We start from the raw sequence: 15,347 nt of genomic DNA on the forward strand, positions 1-15,347 counted from the left end.
GGGGGGGGGTCAGAGTCAGTCAGAGTCAGTGGCCTATTGCACACAGTTCAACCTTCACTGATGTTTGACTTCTGCTCCAAAAAACTGATTTCATTCATATTTTTGCAGATTTTCATTCATATTTTTGCAGATTTTCATTCATTCAGTGGAGATTTTCAGGAAGATAGAATTGAACTCACGATGGGTCATGCGCTCTCACAATGAAAGTTTTTAGTTTTAAGTAATTCTAATATTACTCGTTGGCAGTCGTCTTCAGTAAGATCTTCGGAAAACACTGGACCAGCAGGCTTCGTATTCACGGCTCCACATGAGCAAATATTGTATTGCAAGATCAAAAACAAATGAAATACGTAGTCGCATTATACAACATCAATATTTTTGCAACTTTCCAGATTCATTTAACCAACAACATAACATCTGGACAGCTGGATTTCTTGCTAACGAGAATCAATCTTTCCAGGCTCCAAGCCATTCCCTTGTGACCACAATGGGTCGGACCAATCGGCGTCTTACCAGCGAGGAACTACCGGCGGCGACGGAGAAGCGACTGTTTTGGTGTTTGCCAGGCTGTGTTTTATTAAGTTTCCATACAGAGACAACAAGAATCACATACCGACATGCTAACTAGCTTTCAAAGCTCCTGAGACTGCGGCTCGTTGTCCTGTTTCATGTGTTCATGTTTCTTCTTCGGTGCTTTCCTACTATGTCGTATGATCGAAGGTTCGTCAATCAGCTGCCCAGTAGTTTTTCCAAACAGTTTCAGACGAAGCCTTCCCAGATGGTTCTGAAGTAAAAGCTGAATCGTTTACTGCAGTCCAGAGAGACGAGGACAGGTCGCACTAACATCGGCGTTTCCTGCTGATTTGCCGAACTGGTAGATTTGTGATGTGTCTGTTTCCTTTGGTGTATCTGGCAATCGACTTTTTGGGCATCATCTTCCCAAATTTGGAAGTTTTTCCAGATGCTTGAATTTTTTCGACAGATGCTTAGAAACCTGTCACATGGTCACTTATCGCTGTCCCAGTGTCAGAGAGCTGCATCGCAAAACAACTATCACTACGATTAAATGTCCTTGTCTGAGAAATACCAATAATTATTATTGTTGATGCATAATGAATAATGTTGGATTACGGTTTCTTGCTTCATGGGCTATTTGTGCTAATGCATAAAAAAGAAGAGACAGCATTCATATACTGATTTGGATGTTGATTACCATGGCAATGGTCAAAGCTCCAAGGTCTCTGCGCCGTACCTGGACACCTCCTGTGTGAGACGTGCTCTGCTGCTGCAGAAATTGTCTACATGTGTGTAGCGTTACACTCTGATCAGTATTCAGGTTGGTCGGACAGTGGGAAATCTGCTAGAGCCAAATATTCAGGTCACAGATCTTCATTTCAAACCCTAGAGAATAAATAAAAGTCTGTAAAGTGACGACCGCAACAATACAAAGGCTGTTATTATGTTTCTGATGTTGCCTTTCAGAGGAAGGGACACCCTGCTGATGCTTTTCATTCACACTGGTCACAGGGTGGTTTAGTGACGTCCAGGTTGAAGTCCAGTTGTGACCTTTGACACTAAAACATATCTCGATGTCTCTCACTTGACTCTGTGGTCTCTCTGTCTGTTCCTTTGTTAACTCTCTCTCTCTCTGGTCTTTAACTGACTCTCTGTTTTTTTGTCTTCCTCTCTGTGGCGAAGTTTCTTTCAGTGGTCACTGTCTGATGCTTTATCTTTCTCTCCGCATCAGGACACATAGAGGTTGTTATTTGATGGAGGAAACCATTTATCGTGACGTTCCCTCTGCATCACTCCAGCTGCACCAGAAAAAGCAACAGCATCGGCCATATAATCAGGGGGTCACATTTGTAAAAAGGTTCCTGCGTTATTTTTGTGCTTACCTGTTCATCTGGCAGTTTCCAGCTCTGCAGAAAACTCTGTCATAAAACGACCTGCGTTTACTTTTTCCTGATGTGCAACCTTTTGTGCTCATGCAGACAATGACTCATCCTTCAGAAGCAAAAGAGGACGCGGTGCGATGTTGTACCTCTGTGGAGCCTGTGAGGTGCCTGATTCGCCAATAAGCCTAGTAACCCAGAAGTTTTACTTGCCTAAACTCAGCCAAACTTTATCCATAGAAGTGGCAGATCAGAAAACAGAGGGGGTACAGGTGGTTTTGGACGAGGATAACCAGCCACCTGTTTTGCCGCTGAGATGCGAGGACCTGTTGCTGCTCCATCACTTCATAATCAGAGAGAGTTTTTATCCCTCTGATTAAATCTCTTCTTCAGCTCTCCTTCCAGCTGTCGAGGTTTCCCATCTTGCTTTAATGAAACGGGTCAAAGGTCAGCGATGCTTTTGGGGGGGTCAGCAGTACATTGTGTTGCCTCCTCCCTCCCCTCCCCCCTCCTTCCTCCTCAGCTCTGAACTGTGGGACAGGATGGGCGTCGCCGTGCCCGAGCCCTCTGTTAGAGAACATTGAACCTCCAGTCCGCTTGCCCTTTGACCCCTCCACGGCACGCTCAGGAAATGAGCACTCGTGTTGAGACAGCCTCAGAGCTCTCGATCACTCTGCAGAAGAACGCAGCTGTAGAGAGAATCAGAATAAACCAGGCAGGATGAAATACTTTAGGTCATTGAAGGTTATGGAAAGTCCTGGAATTGTACACCAGAACAGGAATCTAGTTTTCTTTAGTCACTGGGCCGGGCATCCTATTGTTTCTTAACATAAACATCCGTACAAGAACTTTTTCTTAAGAACTGATTCTCTGATCACAGAATAAATCTTATTAAGATAAAAATAATAAAGATTATTAATCTGACCAGAAAGTTAATGTCACTTTTTTTTTGTTCTCTGTGCTGCAGACACATTGTTATCAAAATGGCCCAGAGGTTTGATACCCAGACATTCACACATGGAAAAATGATTTGAATACCTCATCTTGAACCTCTGGGAAACAGTGATTGACATCTTAAAGACATTCTGTAGATAATAATTAATGAAAAAATGATCCTCCTGCTGTCTCTGTATCAAGCCTAAAACCTGGAATTGGACACAGTCTCTTAAAATAGTCCCTGTCCTATGACCTCAGTCGGCTGCTCTCAGATTCATGTTGGATAAAAAAGAGAGAGAGAGAGAGAGAGAGAGAGAGAGAGAGAGAGAGAGAGAGAAAACGAGGAGAAAATCGCTCAGCATTCCAGAAAACCAAAATAAACACAAGACAGAGAGAGGTCTGGTTTAAGAAAAAAAAAACCCTCAGCAGAGACGTCATGGAAGAGGCTTTGGGGGGGGGGGGGTATACAAAAGGAAAGTCTGTGTGCTGAAACTCATGAAGCCCCTCCCTCCCTCTGTTCTCCCCCAGCAGATGAGCCGGTGTGAAGAGAGAGGGCAAGCGGCATAGACAAACATTGAGAGAGAGAGGGAGAGGGAGCAGCTGGAGGCGACAGAGAGAGCTTCAGTGGTAGAGAGAGAGAGAGAGAGAGAGGAGGCAGCAGGACGGAGCATGAAGGAGCTGCTGAGTTTCTGTTTCTGAAGACGAAAACACAAAAAGGTAAAACTCTTCTTTCTCTATGTGCTTACACAGAGCTGAGAAACCCTGACCGCCTTTTTATTTCTCTTATATGGACTTTTGCTCATTTACAGAAACTTATCAATTATAGATTTTTTATCAATATATGATTTCTTTTTTAGGTTCAGAGATTTTCACTTTCTCCTGTCAGTGTTGTTGTTGTTAACCACTTTGTTTTGGCTTGAAAAAGTGCAGTTAGTTCACAACTGCTCAGCTTTTCATTTATAATGCATGTGATTCTGTTTCATTAATTTTTACCTCCAGTGTGTTTTAAGAGAACTGTTGCAGGAGGTTCCCGAATTCATTTAGATTTGTTTTTTGCTCATTTCAGATTAAATATACACATAATGTGTGTGGGTCAGTTGTAGGAGCAGCAAGAGAAATGTAGAGGTGGGAGAAGTACTAACAGCAGGAGCAGCAGCAGCAGCAGCAGCAGTAGTAGTAGTAGTAGTAGTACTAGTAGTGGTAGCAGTAATAGTAATAGCTGCCCCAGACTCTTATGTTTATTCAGTTATGTAGTTTTGTTTATTTTATTAATCCCAAGAAAAATAAAAAAATTAAGCATTGAAATTGGAAATTGGCAATGAGATTGTTTGACAAAACACGTTGTTTCTTGGGAAATGTAGTCAAACTGTTTTCGTGAAGATGGAAGCGTAGACCTGTGAGCTCAGTAGCTGTTGTATTTTCATCCATTGCACATATAAGACTTTGCGTCGGCTTAAAAGTGAAGTTGCTGAAGTTAAATCCCTTTAGCAGCAGCAGAAACGTGGTGGAAACATCTGGGAAAAGCTAGTAAGTGGACTTTGAGCTGGATTTGCTGAGTCAAAGTGTAAATGTGTTTGGTAACAGGTCTGAAGATACATATGAATATCTCTGAGGATCAGTGGAGAGAAGTGAGTTGAGGTGACCACAGGTCGCAGAATATGTAAAAGAACGAGTGCTTCTCTCTTACACTGACATGTTTGTTTAAACTCTGCACTTCGTCATATTCCTACATTTGAGTTTAATCAGATTACCACAAACTGACCGATGCACAGGCTCGTATTCAGTGTAGGAGGGCTGATGGTTTCTGGAGCTCTGGGCAAAATATATGTCATATGTGTCGTGTGTATTGTGCAGTCATTACGCCATTGGATGTTTAGTTTAAAATAGACCTGCACAATTAAGCAAAATATAAATCGAAATCACAATGTGGCCGAGTGCAATATCCAGATCACAGCAGCTGCAGTTCTTTTGATAGAGGTAAAAATGTGTCACAACACTGTTGTGCATTGTCAGCACCATAACCGTCGTGTTGCTACAGAGACGCTCCCCGGCCTACAAATCATATTCTCCAGATGAAAGAACATGTCCATTTGGTACAAGACCAACAAAAACCACATCATCATCATCATTTGAACATTTTCAGTGTAAATGAAAATGCAAAAACAATCATTCACACTGAAATCGTTTGCATATGGTTCAGCTTTAGTTTAAAGCAGCAGCGTCTGTACACAGAGCGGGAGGAACGGGGGTCATTGGGGCTCATCTCTGCCCTGAGGCCCCCTAACAGGTTAATCCAGCCCTGGCAGTAGAAGTGATCATAGTAGTAGTAGTTATGGTGGTAGAATTTTTGTTTAAGTTTCCTTGTGGGTTCTGTCAGGCCTGAAGATGTATATGATAGATACAGTATAATCGTGTCTGTTCACAGCACAAACATCAGCAGTTTCCCCACAGAATTATATCGGCCTCAGAAGTCGGTCGGACGAGTTGATATTTGCTCTTTGATGTCTGAGTTCATATGAATTGGCAGAGAAACTGCAGCAGTGGTAGTTTTTCCTCCGTCTTTCTCAGGCTCATGAACTCATCCTCCTTGATCCTCCTCCAGGTTGCGATGGGAAACACAGACAGTCACAGCGGCTTTGTCTCTCCTGCCAAGCCCTCCTGCTCGCTCAGGTTCTCCTCCAGGAGGGAGGAGGTGCCGTCAGCTCGCAGCTGGTGGAGGAGCAACAGCCAGGGAGGCTGCAGGAGCCGGGGGAAGAACTACTTGAACCAGCACTCCGCCGGTCCCCCGTACACCTCCTGGCACTATGAACATGCACCCAAAGCAGCCAGAGGAGGCTCCAGGCTGGGTGCTGGGTCTCCTCAGAGGTACAGCAGAGGCGACTGCAGGGGTCAGTTTGGATACTTGGAGAGTGGCGCGGGGAGTAACAGTGTCCGTGGCGAGCGGACGTCTCTGGAGAGTGGCGGCAGCCCCAAAGTGCTGCTCAGCAAAGACGGCAGCATGAGGGTGGAGTTCACCAACAGCAGGGTCATCCCCGTGGAGCCTCAGGGGTTAACTGGCCTACCTACCATCACCACGACAACTGCTGCAGCTCCAGTGCCCGAACCCTCCCTCCGCACCAGTAAGGGCAGCTCGCTCAGCTCCGATGGCTCCTGGTACGACTCACCATGGGGCGGCGGCACAGAGCTGGCCGACAACGTGTTCGTCTGCGGGCAGAGCGTGGACAACAGCAGCGGATACACCACCTACTCCTCCACCCGAACAGAGGGGACCGCCACCAGCAGCAGTGGCTATAACACTGTCTTCTCAGCTCAGGTGGAGGACATCTCACCTGGATTTAACTCCACCCTCCTCTTCCCCGCCACAGAGGCCAACGAGTTCACCTCCACCCCGGGTTACAACACCTGCTCCTCCGGTCGGACGGAGGACAGCGGCATCGGAGACTCTGTGATCCTGCAGCCGGACCTGAGGGACTTCAGCCTGGTCTCCTCCTCCGCTGCATCACTGGACAGCGTTTACACCAGCCACAACACGCTGCCCGCCTTCCCCACAGCACCAGACACCCCCCTGCAGCAACAGCACCGGACCGCCTCCTCCTCCTCGGCGCTGCTGGATGACGTCATCCAGGAGGAGGATATTGCAGGTGGAGGCGTCGAGCAGCGTTTCTCCTCCCTCACGCTGCCCTGCCGCAGGGCCGAGCTCGTCAGCAACGCCCCCGCCGCCGGGAGCAACCGCAAAGACTTCCTGAAGAGCCGAATCAGACGACTGAGCGACTGGACAGGAAGTCTGAGCAGGAAGAAGAGGAGGATCCAGGTAAGAAACAACAGCAGCAGCATTTCAGAAACTCAAATCAGCATGTAGGTCGTTGTTACATGAATATGGAAGATTTAAAATGTCAAAATGAAAATAAACCAAACAAAGCAACAGTGAGATACAACGCTCATTGTGATGTATTTGTTAGTGTCATAATTAGAAATTGACAGTTATTTAGTTTTTGACTTTAATAACTGAATGAAGTTTTTCTCTGGAATGTCAGTATTTGTCTTTTTTGACATGTTTTTCATTTAGTCATGAACTAGTACATTTATAAAATAAAAAGGACATACACGTGACAATGTGCATTTAATTCACTTCAATTGTTCATTTTTTAAAATTTGTTTTCATTTGGCAGTTTAAATCTTCCATATCAATAAAGCTACCATAACTAAACCTCGTAGCAGTAACAGTAGCTGTTAGTTAGTGGCAATGATTTATTTTTTCTCTTTCAAATTTTCTTAAATATCTTTTCATCTTCTCTTTTGGAAAGTTTCTTTGTTTGCTTGTTTGTTTACTTATTGATTCATTCATTCATTCATTCATTTAACTCAGTTCCTTTTGGAAAGCTTTTTTATAGCTTTACTATTTTCCATTTCAGGAATAAAAATGTCACTTTTCATTTTCACTTTTCATATCATTTCACCATGTCACCATTTGTCCAATATCAGATACATGTTTAATTTTCTAATTTTAACATTTAATTAGGATTACAATATAATCATTTTTATAATATAATTATATATTATAATATTATATAATTAATGTGAAAATTATTATAATATAATTTTTGATTTTGGGTAGACTCATCCCCTACAGATGTTGTTGTACTAGTACTACTATTACTAATAGTAGTATTATATGTTTAATGTTAATGACTTAACTGTAGTAGCTGTTGCCATGAAGACGTAGCTGTAATGTGCAGTGGCTGGACAATGTTGTAAAATCTATGAAAGCTACTGTACTTGTGGTATTTGTGGTGTTCAGCTGATCCCAGCGATCACATTCATGTTTTCCATAACACACATCAGTAATCTGATGGCCTGGTTTCACTGTAAGTGAGCTTTGGCTCAGCTAAACGCCGCTTCCTGTTTATATTCAGCAGGATGAGGTCACATCCTGTCTGCACTGAATTCGAAAAGGACCTGAGCTCAGATACTGAAGCTTGACGACATTTTATATTCTTGTTTACTGCTGTCAGATAATCTGTTTCCATGGTGATAAATATTCTCACCAAGTTTGGAAAGACATTGGTGATAAAATGTTGTGTTGAATCTTTCATCATACAACTGTTTTTACAGCTGAGTAACAACTAAACTCAGGCTGCAACAAAGAAACATTTCATTTTTCTTTATTTTGTTTACAAAATGTCATAAAACTGAAAATTTCCCACAGATCAGCTGGAGGCCTTTACATATCCAACCAGCATCATGTATTATATTTACATTAAAAAATTACTAAAACAATTATTCAGCTGTTAAAATAGTTGCAGATGAAGTTTCTGTCGATCGACCAATCACTGCAGCTCTATGGTGGCGTGGCGCTTTAACGTCTTACCTGGATTCTTCTAATTAACAAGGCGACATGCAACATGTTCACACCCAATTATTTGTAATGAAGTGGAAATCTGCTCCCTGTAAAACCAACTCATAAACACTTTTTATTCCTTAAAAGCAAATTTACCAAACGACCACAGCAAATAAATACCAACTATAACCAGCTGCATAAATCTGAGTTTGGTGTGAAAGGAGAATAAAGTCATGTGTTACTGTTATGGAATTCAAACAATAAAGTTTATAGTTGCTATGGTGATCTTGAACTTTATTTTTACTCTGTCACTTTTTGTTTTGGTGATAAAACAAACACCAGATTAAAGTTGCCGCCTGATTTCTCCTCAGGAGCCTTACGGCAGTGACACCAGTGATGTTTTCATCAACGGACTGAACTCCGGGCTGGTCGGGTGCAGCACGCCATGGTCCTCCAACCCGCTCCACAGTCTGAACCAGAACCAGTTCCCTCCGGTCCACCGTGGCTCCTCCTCCAGAAGCCTGAACCAGTGCAGCGACACCCAGCGGCAGAACATCTACGAAAACTTCATGCAGGAGCTGGAGACGGGCTGCAGCAGCGCCGCCGACCGGACCGAGCCATCAGAGGAGGATGGAGAGGAGGAGGAGGGGGAGGAAGAAGACGAGGAGGGAGAGGAGGAGATGGATGGGGAGGTGGAGTTGGGAGGAGGGGAGCAGCTGGATGTCCTGTTTGAGAAGGAGCAGGGTGTGGTGCGACGGGCAGGATGGCTCTCCTTCAAAGCCCTTATCACCGTCAACAAGGACGGGAAGCTGGAGCTGGTCGCCCGCCGCAAGTGGAAACATTACTGGGTCACACTGAAAGGTACGACCCCTCCTCCCCCTGCCTGGATGACAAGAAAATAAAATGAATTCATTATTTAGTCTGATATTCAGACTTTTCTTAAAACACCAGCACCAGAATCTTCCACATATTGCTGTTATTGATTGATCGGGCAGATGGTTTTATGAGAGCTTGATGTCTTCAAAATGTAGACATAGTAAACATGTACAAGTTTCTGCAGAGAGCCTCAGTCCAGGAGGCAGACTTAGCCAAGCTAAGAGTTTCACCCCACTTCCTGTCTTTGTGCTAAGCTAGGCTAAACACCAGAACAGCCAGTCTGCAGCAGACTTAACTTTCTGTAACATTTCTGGTTCAGTGTTGGGGGGAAATTCACGTCCTAGTAAAGCTCATCTGAATAATCTTAAACGAAAAAAGTGCTAAACTACAACCAAGGTTTATAAACTCTCAGATGAGGCCGTGGAGTAAATGATAAAAAAAAAAAAAATGTTGCCATGGAAACAGCTGATGACTCTCTCCCGCTCAGGTTGCTCTCTGCTGTTTTATGAGACGTACGGGAGGAGCGGCGGCGCCGAGCAGGAGCTCTCTCCTCGTTACGCCCTGCTGGCCGACGACAGCATCGTCCAGGCCGTCCCCGAACATCCCAAGAAGGAGCACGTCTTCTGTCTGAGCAACTCGTACGGAGACGTCTACCTGTTCCAGGTGAGAGAGATGCTCGCAATATTCTCTATTCTCTCTTCTTTTTTTTTCTTTTTTTTTATTTGAAGCCTTTTTTTTTCCACACTGAATTGCAAATTGAGCAGGAATCCAAGTGTATTGGTGCATTTAAGGAAGACTATAAGTCACCGTCCTTGAACGCACCACCGAGAGGAGTTTAAATACCACTCCCTGAGATCTGAAATCACCTACAGATGATTCCCAGGCAGCCAGAATGAAACCTGAATCTCGTGTCTGTAAGTGACTCTGGTACTGTGACAAAGCTGCAGTGGTTTCTGGGACACCCTCCCACCCCCACCCCCCTCCTCTGTCATTTTAGTCCCAGAACAGTGTGAATGAATGGGACGTAGTGTTGTGGAGGTTTGTGGGTTTTTTTCTCTCCGGCGCAGAAACCATCAGCGTCACCACAAACATGCACAACAGCCCGGGTCGCATTTTCTCTGCATCTGTTTTACTTGGTAGTGACTGTGCTGCTGTGAGCGTTTCCTCCCTCCGCTGCCTCCTCTCCTCCACCTTCAGTGAGGAGGAGAAAAGTGAAGCACATTGAGTTTGTTCAGTTAGAAGCAGGGATCTAGGTTTTAGAGTCTTGACTTACTGCCTTAGTTTTTGACCATTCGACCAATAAAAAAACTAGAATTACTGCCTGGTGGTTGTCTGCCTCCTCCACTCAGACTAGTTTCAGGTTACATTTCTGTTTATCCAGAGTCATGTAAAATATGATTTGTGAGAAATTGTGTCATAATTGCTGTGTGAAGTCTTGAGTTATGGCTAAAAAGTGCTTTCTGAGGTCACCAGGACCTTGGCCTTTAACGTTTGACCACCAGTTCTAATCAGTTCATCCGTGAGTCCAAGTGGATATTTTGTGAGGTCACCGTGACCTTGACCTTTGAACTTTGACCTTTAAAATCTAATCAGTTTGTCCTTGAGTGTAGATGAGCGTTTCTACCAAATTTGAAAAAATTCCCTCAAGGTGTTAAAGAGATTTTGTGTTCACAAGGCCAAAACTGTGTTATGTGAAGTCACCACGCCCGTGACCGTTGACCCCAAAAAATCCCAAGTGAATGTTTGTGCCAAATTTCAAGAGGTTCTGTTAAAGCGCCTCTGAGGCGGACAGCGAGAAAACAATACGCCGCCGGCTCTGACTGTCTCTGACAGGTGAATAAAAACATGGCTGTCACCTGAAGACATTTCGGAAACCCGTAAAGTTGGAGGAATGTAAAAGGAGTTGAGCAACCGGAGACAGGAGGACACAGAAAACTCCCTGAAACAGTTTTGAACTCTGAGAGTTCACTGTTGGATTTATGAACACGCAGCAGTCGGTAAACTCATAGTTCCGCTGCTTACAGTTCTATTTAATACAATAAACTTTATTTTGTCTCCAGGGGGCGTAAAGAGTAGACTTTAACAACCAAGAACACACAACCAGTGCAACACATTAAGAAACAATGACAATGACATGAAGAAACAGCAAAACAAAACCTGCAATATTATAATGAGAATAACATGGGAGAATACTGCTATAATAATAACTGCTGCTAAATCTGTAATATCTCATTTTCACATTGCAGTTTTACAGTTTGTAAATCAGCTGTGAAGCTGCTGGGAGGCGGAGGATTTCTCTCTTTGGAGCCAGGCTAACAGTTAGCCTAAGCTAGGCTAAACACCCCCTGGATCTGTATCTGTACTGGATGCACGGGGATGAAGCTGATATCTATTTTCTAACTAACTCCTGGTTATTCCTAGGAGTTAAATGAAAATTAAATAACATTTAGCTTCTAAGATTACAATAAATGAAACCATAGGAAAAACTCATTCAAAATAGATGAATATATTGATCTGCAGCAAACAGCAGCACTTGAGAGGGTCAGAGGTCACGGTGTGTCCTCGCTGGCAGCAGCAAGGGAAATGTTAACCTCTTTGATCTTCTTCCTCTCGCTTTTTTACGAGCTCAGAAAACACTTCTTTATTCCCAGAGTAACTCTCACTGCTCTCAGCTGTGGAGTGTGTTTGCAGACACACAAATCACATGGCAGCCCATCTCCATCACGTCTCCATGGATCCCTGAAGGGTCACTGAGGAGGAGGAGGAGGAGGAGGAGGAGAAGGAGGAAGGAGGGGTGAATAGTACTAAGGTGTCGAGGAGCTTTTGTCAGGAGCTGAAAAGGGGGCTGAGGGTGGAGGAGGGTGAAAGCCCTCTAATGGGAGTCACGACACCTGGGCTAATTACTGCAACAAATGTTCCTCTTTACGACAATGACCCCGACAGCGAGCTGCTTAATCCTCCTCACACGTTTCCCTCCTGAACACCAGAAACACCTGTTAGTGTCATGATGATAAAAAGCTGCTGTTTCAGTCACCAGGATTCTCTGAAGCAGCATCCAGACCATCAGGGGACGACTGAAGACTCTTGTGTTAACGACTCCGTTGTGTTTCGCTTTTAAAGGAAATGTTCCTTTTTTCCATCAATAAATTCTCATTAACGCCTGATAGGAAGTAAAATATATGACCTTGTTTTTATTGGTGGAACGTATCAGCATGTCTGTTTGAAGGGATGAATCCCTGCTCTGTTGGGCTTTACGTTTAATGAGAAGCTTCAGAACAAAAGGTTGAGCTATGGATGCTAAATTAAGTAAATAACTTTTCTTTTTTTTTAAATGGTTTAAAGCAACCACCAATAGTTTTTTTTATTAACACATGAACAAATTATCAAATGTGTCTCTGGTACTGACGATTCTCACCGACTCTGAAGCTCTACGGAGCTTTTTACCCTCTTTTACTTCCTGGTTTTGTTTTTTGGCCGCAGCAGCAGCTATTTTTAGAGAAACAGCTGCAAAAAAAGAAAAAATAAACACACTGTCCACTACCTGTTCAGCAGCAAACAGCAGACAGACACAATCAGACAGCAACTCGTGGACAGAGTGGAGCATTTAGCAGCTAAAGACACAGATATTTCGCTCAGGAGGTGGTGGAGACCAAAAACGGAGCTAAATGAGAAGGAACACCGGACACAATAACCTCTGAAGATGGATGATCATGTTGTTCAGTAACTGCTGGATGTACAGACAAGCCGCTGGGCGATCACATGTTGCATGCAAATACTTTACAATATGTCAATTTTGTGTTTACAGCTTCTTTGCTTCTGCAGCCTCCAAATGGACCAAAAAATTTAATCACAGCTTTTAAAATAAAGCAGTGAATGTGTCCTTTCGAGTTCTGATCAGTGATCAAGTGCTTTGAATCTACCAGGGCTGTAGATATGAGACTTTAAGACTTTAAGTCACAAGAACAAAACTCGAAATCAAAAACATTTAAGGCTCAAGTTCTGACTTGGCAACATCCAGGAACAGTAAAAAGTAAATATGGCAGCGTCCTTCCTTGGACACAGTTTGGACATTTATTGTTTAGGTCTGCAGACTTTAAGAACTTGGTCTCCACTATATTAAAAAAATTCAATTTAATGACCAGCACTCACTGACCTGAAAGTGCAAGTGAGGTGCAGTTTGCCAATGAAGTCTTCTGATGTGACCCCCCAGGCCACCAACCAGACCGACCTGGAGAACTGGGTGACAGCGATCCACTCGGCGAGCGCCTCCCTGCTGGCCAAGCGCCAGGGGAAGGAGGACACGCTGCGTCTCCTGCGCTGCCAGAGCCGCTCGCTGCTGCACAAGATCGACATGGACGGGAAGATGAAGAAGATGGCCGAGCTGCAGCTGTCCGTCATCAAGGAGCAGAAGAACAGGAAGGCGGTGGAGAGCCAGGTCAGTGTTTACTGGGATCAAGGGCAGGACCATTCAGGGATGCACTTAAGTCAAATTGGCACATTAAGGTCGTTAGTGAGCAAGGCACTAACACTGCAGAGATCAGAGGTTTAATCAGTTTTTGATTAAAGTCATTTATAAGCTGAAACTTTCCAATCATTCTCTGGTTGCAGCTTCTCAGATCTGACTATTTTCTTCTTTTTTTCTGTGTTAAACTGATTATTTTTAGATTTTGGACAAAGCAAGACATTTGAAGATGCCACCTTGGCACTTATGTTTCTCATTTTTTATAGTTTTCTGACATTGTTTATATTAAATAATGGACAGATTAATGAAAAAATGACCTTGTCATGTGCACTTCCTCTGCCTGATGCACTTAAATGTTTCTTGTTAGTGTGTGAAGGGGAAAAATGAAACATCTGAATCCCAGTTAATAATGAAAAATGTCTCGTTTAGGACAAAAATAAGTCATTTAGTCTCAAATTCAAACTTGAAACTGAATTTTTTTGTAATAATAAGACAAACATTGGAGATAATTCACTTGTTAATTCTTCCGTTTGCTTGTTTTAGGACACCGACTTGAAGTGAGTGTTGTAATACACACATTACATGTAGGTGCACGATCACACTGGGATAGAAACATTTTCTACTTCAGTAATTTTGGGGTTTGGAGTCAGTGAGCAGGCGTTAACTCTTCTACTTTAATAATGTGGCAGAAGAAAAAGGATCACTGTGTTCACATCATGAAAATCAAGACAAATCTGAGAGCGTGATGATTTGATTTGGCGACTGGTGACATAATATCACAGACTAGTTTCAGTAATGGACAAGAAGACTTGATTTCACGCAGCGTCCCACCTGAGTACAGATTCTGTTGTTCATTATTCTTGTTATAATAAACTAAACAGGCCCTTTTCAAATGGAAACCATTCTGTTCCAGAGACATTCTCCTGTGTCTGAATGGGTTTTTCCGAAGCAGAGACACAGTCACAGATAGAGAGCACCGTGGAGACTCTGAGCTCAGGTAAAAGTGTTAACAGACAGAACGTGTGTGGCGGCGGCAGCAGCAGCAGTGATGGATCTTGTAAAGCTGTTCCTGTCCTGCTGGCAGCGTCGGCGGCTCGGAGAGCCAGAGGAAACTCTCTGTGTGTAACGGTAGACGTCATTACACAACAAACAGCCTTGAGGATGTTCTGGCAGCTGCCGAGCAGAGAAACGTCCCAGCTCGGTCTCACGTGGAGGCCAGTTTAATATCTCTTCCAGATGTTCGGGGCTGTTACCGGCAGCCTGAAACAACAAGCGGCTTCCCGCTAACGATAGAGCCAGACGAGGCTGTTGAGAGTGACGTCATGAGCCAAACGGCATAGTGTCAAATCAGCACAAACCAACAGCACAAACACCAACCGAGGTGAGACGAAACACAACCAGCCAGCTGACGACTGCAGGCCAGCAGGTTTCTAACTAGTTGGGTGTGAGCTGTTGTGTTTGTTCTGAGCTGAGCAGAGGCTGTTGAATCACACAGAGATAACATGCAGATTAAAGCCTGACAGTAGATGTGAAGAGGAGAGAAACTCCAGATTGGACGGATCATTAAGCAGCTGGTTAGTCTCCTTCTCTGAACTGTGAAACTGATCCCAGCGCTGCCATTTGAACTCCGACTGTAGATTAGAGGCTAATCTTACTGCTCGACATTCAATTACACATTTACTCCGGGGGGGGGGGGTAAATTATAAAATCCTGTTGGTTCCCTGAGCAGTGAGAGGTTTCACCAGCAGCAGCAGCTCTGAGGTCTTCTGTTGGTTTAAACGTTTTTTTTTTGTTTTTTAATAAGGATGTCCAATTATTCTCATCTCGAGTTTCAGTGTGT

General features: G+C 43.9%; 1 protein-coding gene across 1 annotated transcript in view; it reads left to right on the forward strand.

Moving 5' to 3' along the window:
- tiam2b (TIAM Rac1 associated GEF 2b) overlaps positions 1-15,347 on the forward strand; it is a 54,064-nt gene that overhangs the window by 19,286 nt on the left and 19,431 nt on the right. Inside the window, exons 2-6 of the mRNA XM_023411083.2 lie at positions 3,363-3,548; positions 5,434-6,642; positions 8,541-9,030; positions 9,533-9,708; positions 13,256-13,480. Coding sequence (XP_023266851.1) covers positions 5,440-6,642; positions 8,541-9,030; positions 9,533-9,708; positions 13,256-13,480 — 2,094 coding nt within the window. The 5' untranslated portion in view covers positions 3,363-3,548; positions 5,434-5,439. The remainder of the gene's footprint in view (positions 1-3,362; positions 3,549-5,433; positions 6,643-8,540; positions 9,031-9,532; positions 9,709-13,255; positions 13,481-15,347) is intronic.

Source organism: Seriola lalandi, unplaced genomic scaffold (assembly GCF_002814215.2).
Source record: "Seriola lalandi dorsalis isolate HSWRI2012SDOR001 ecotype SW California unplaced genomic scaffold, Sedor1 jcf7180002054448, whole genome shotgun sequence".
In the NCBI taxonomy this organism is placed as follows: domain Eukaryota; kingdom Metazoa; phylum Chordata; class Actinopteri; order Carangiformes; family Carangidae; genus Seriola; species Seriola lalandi.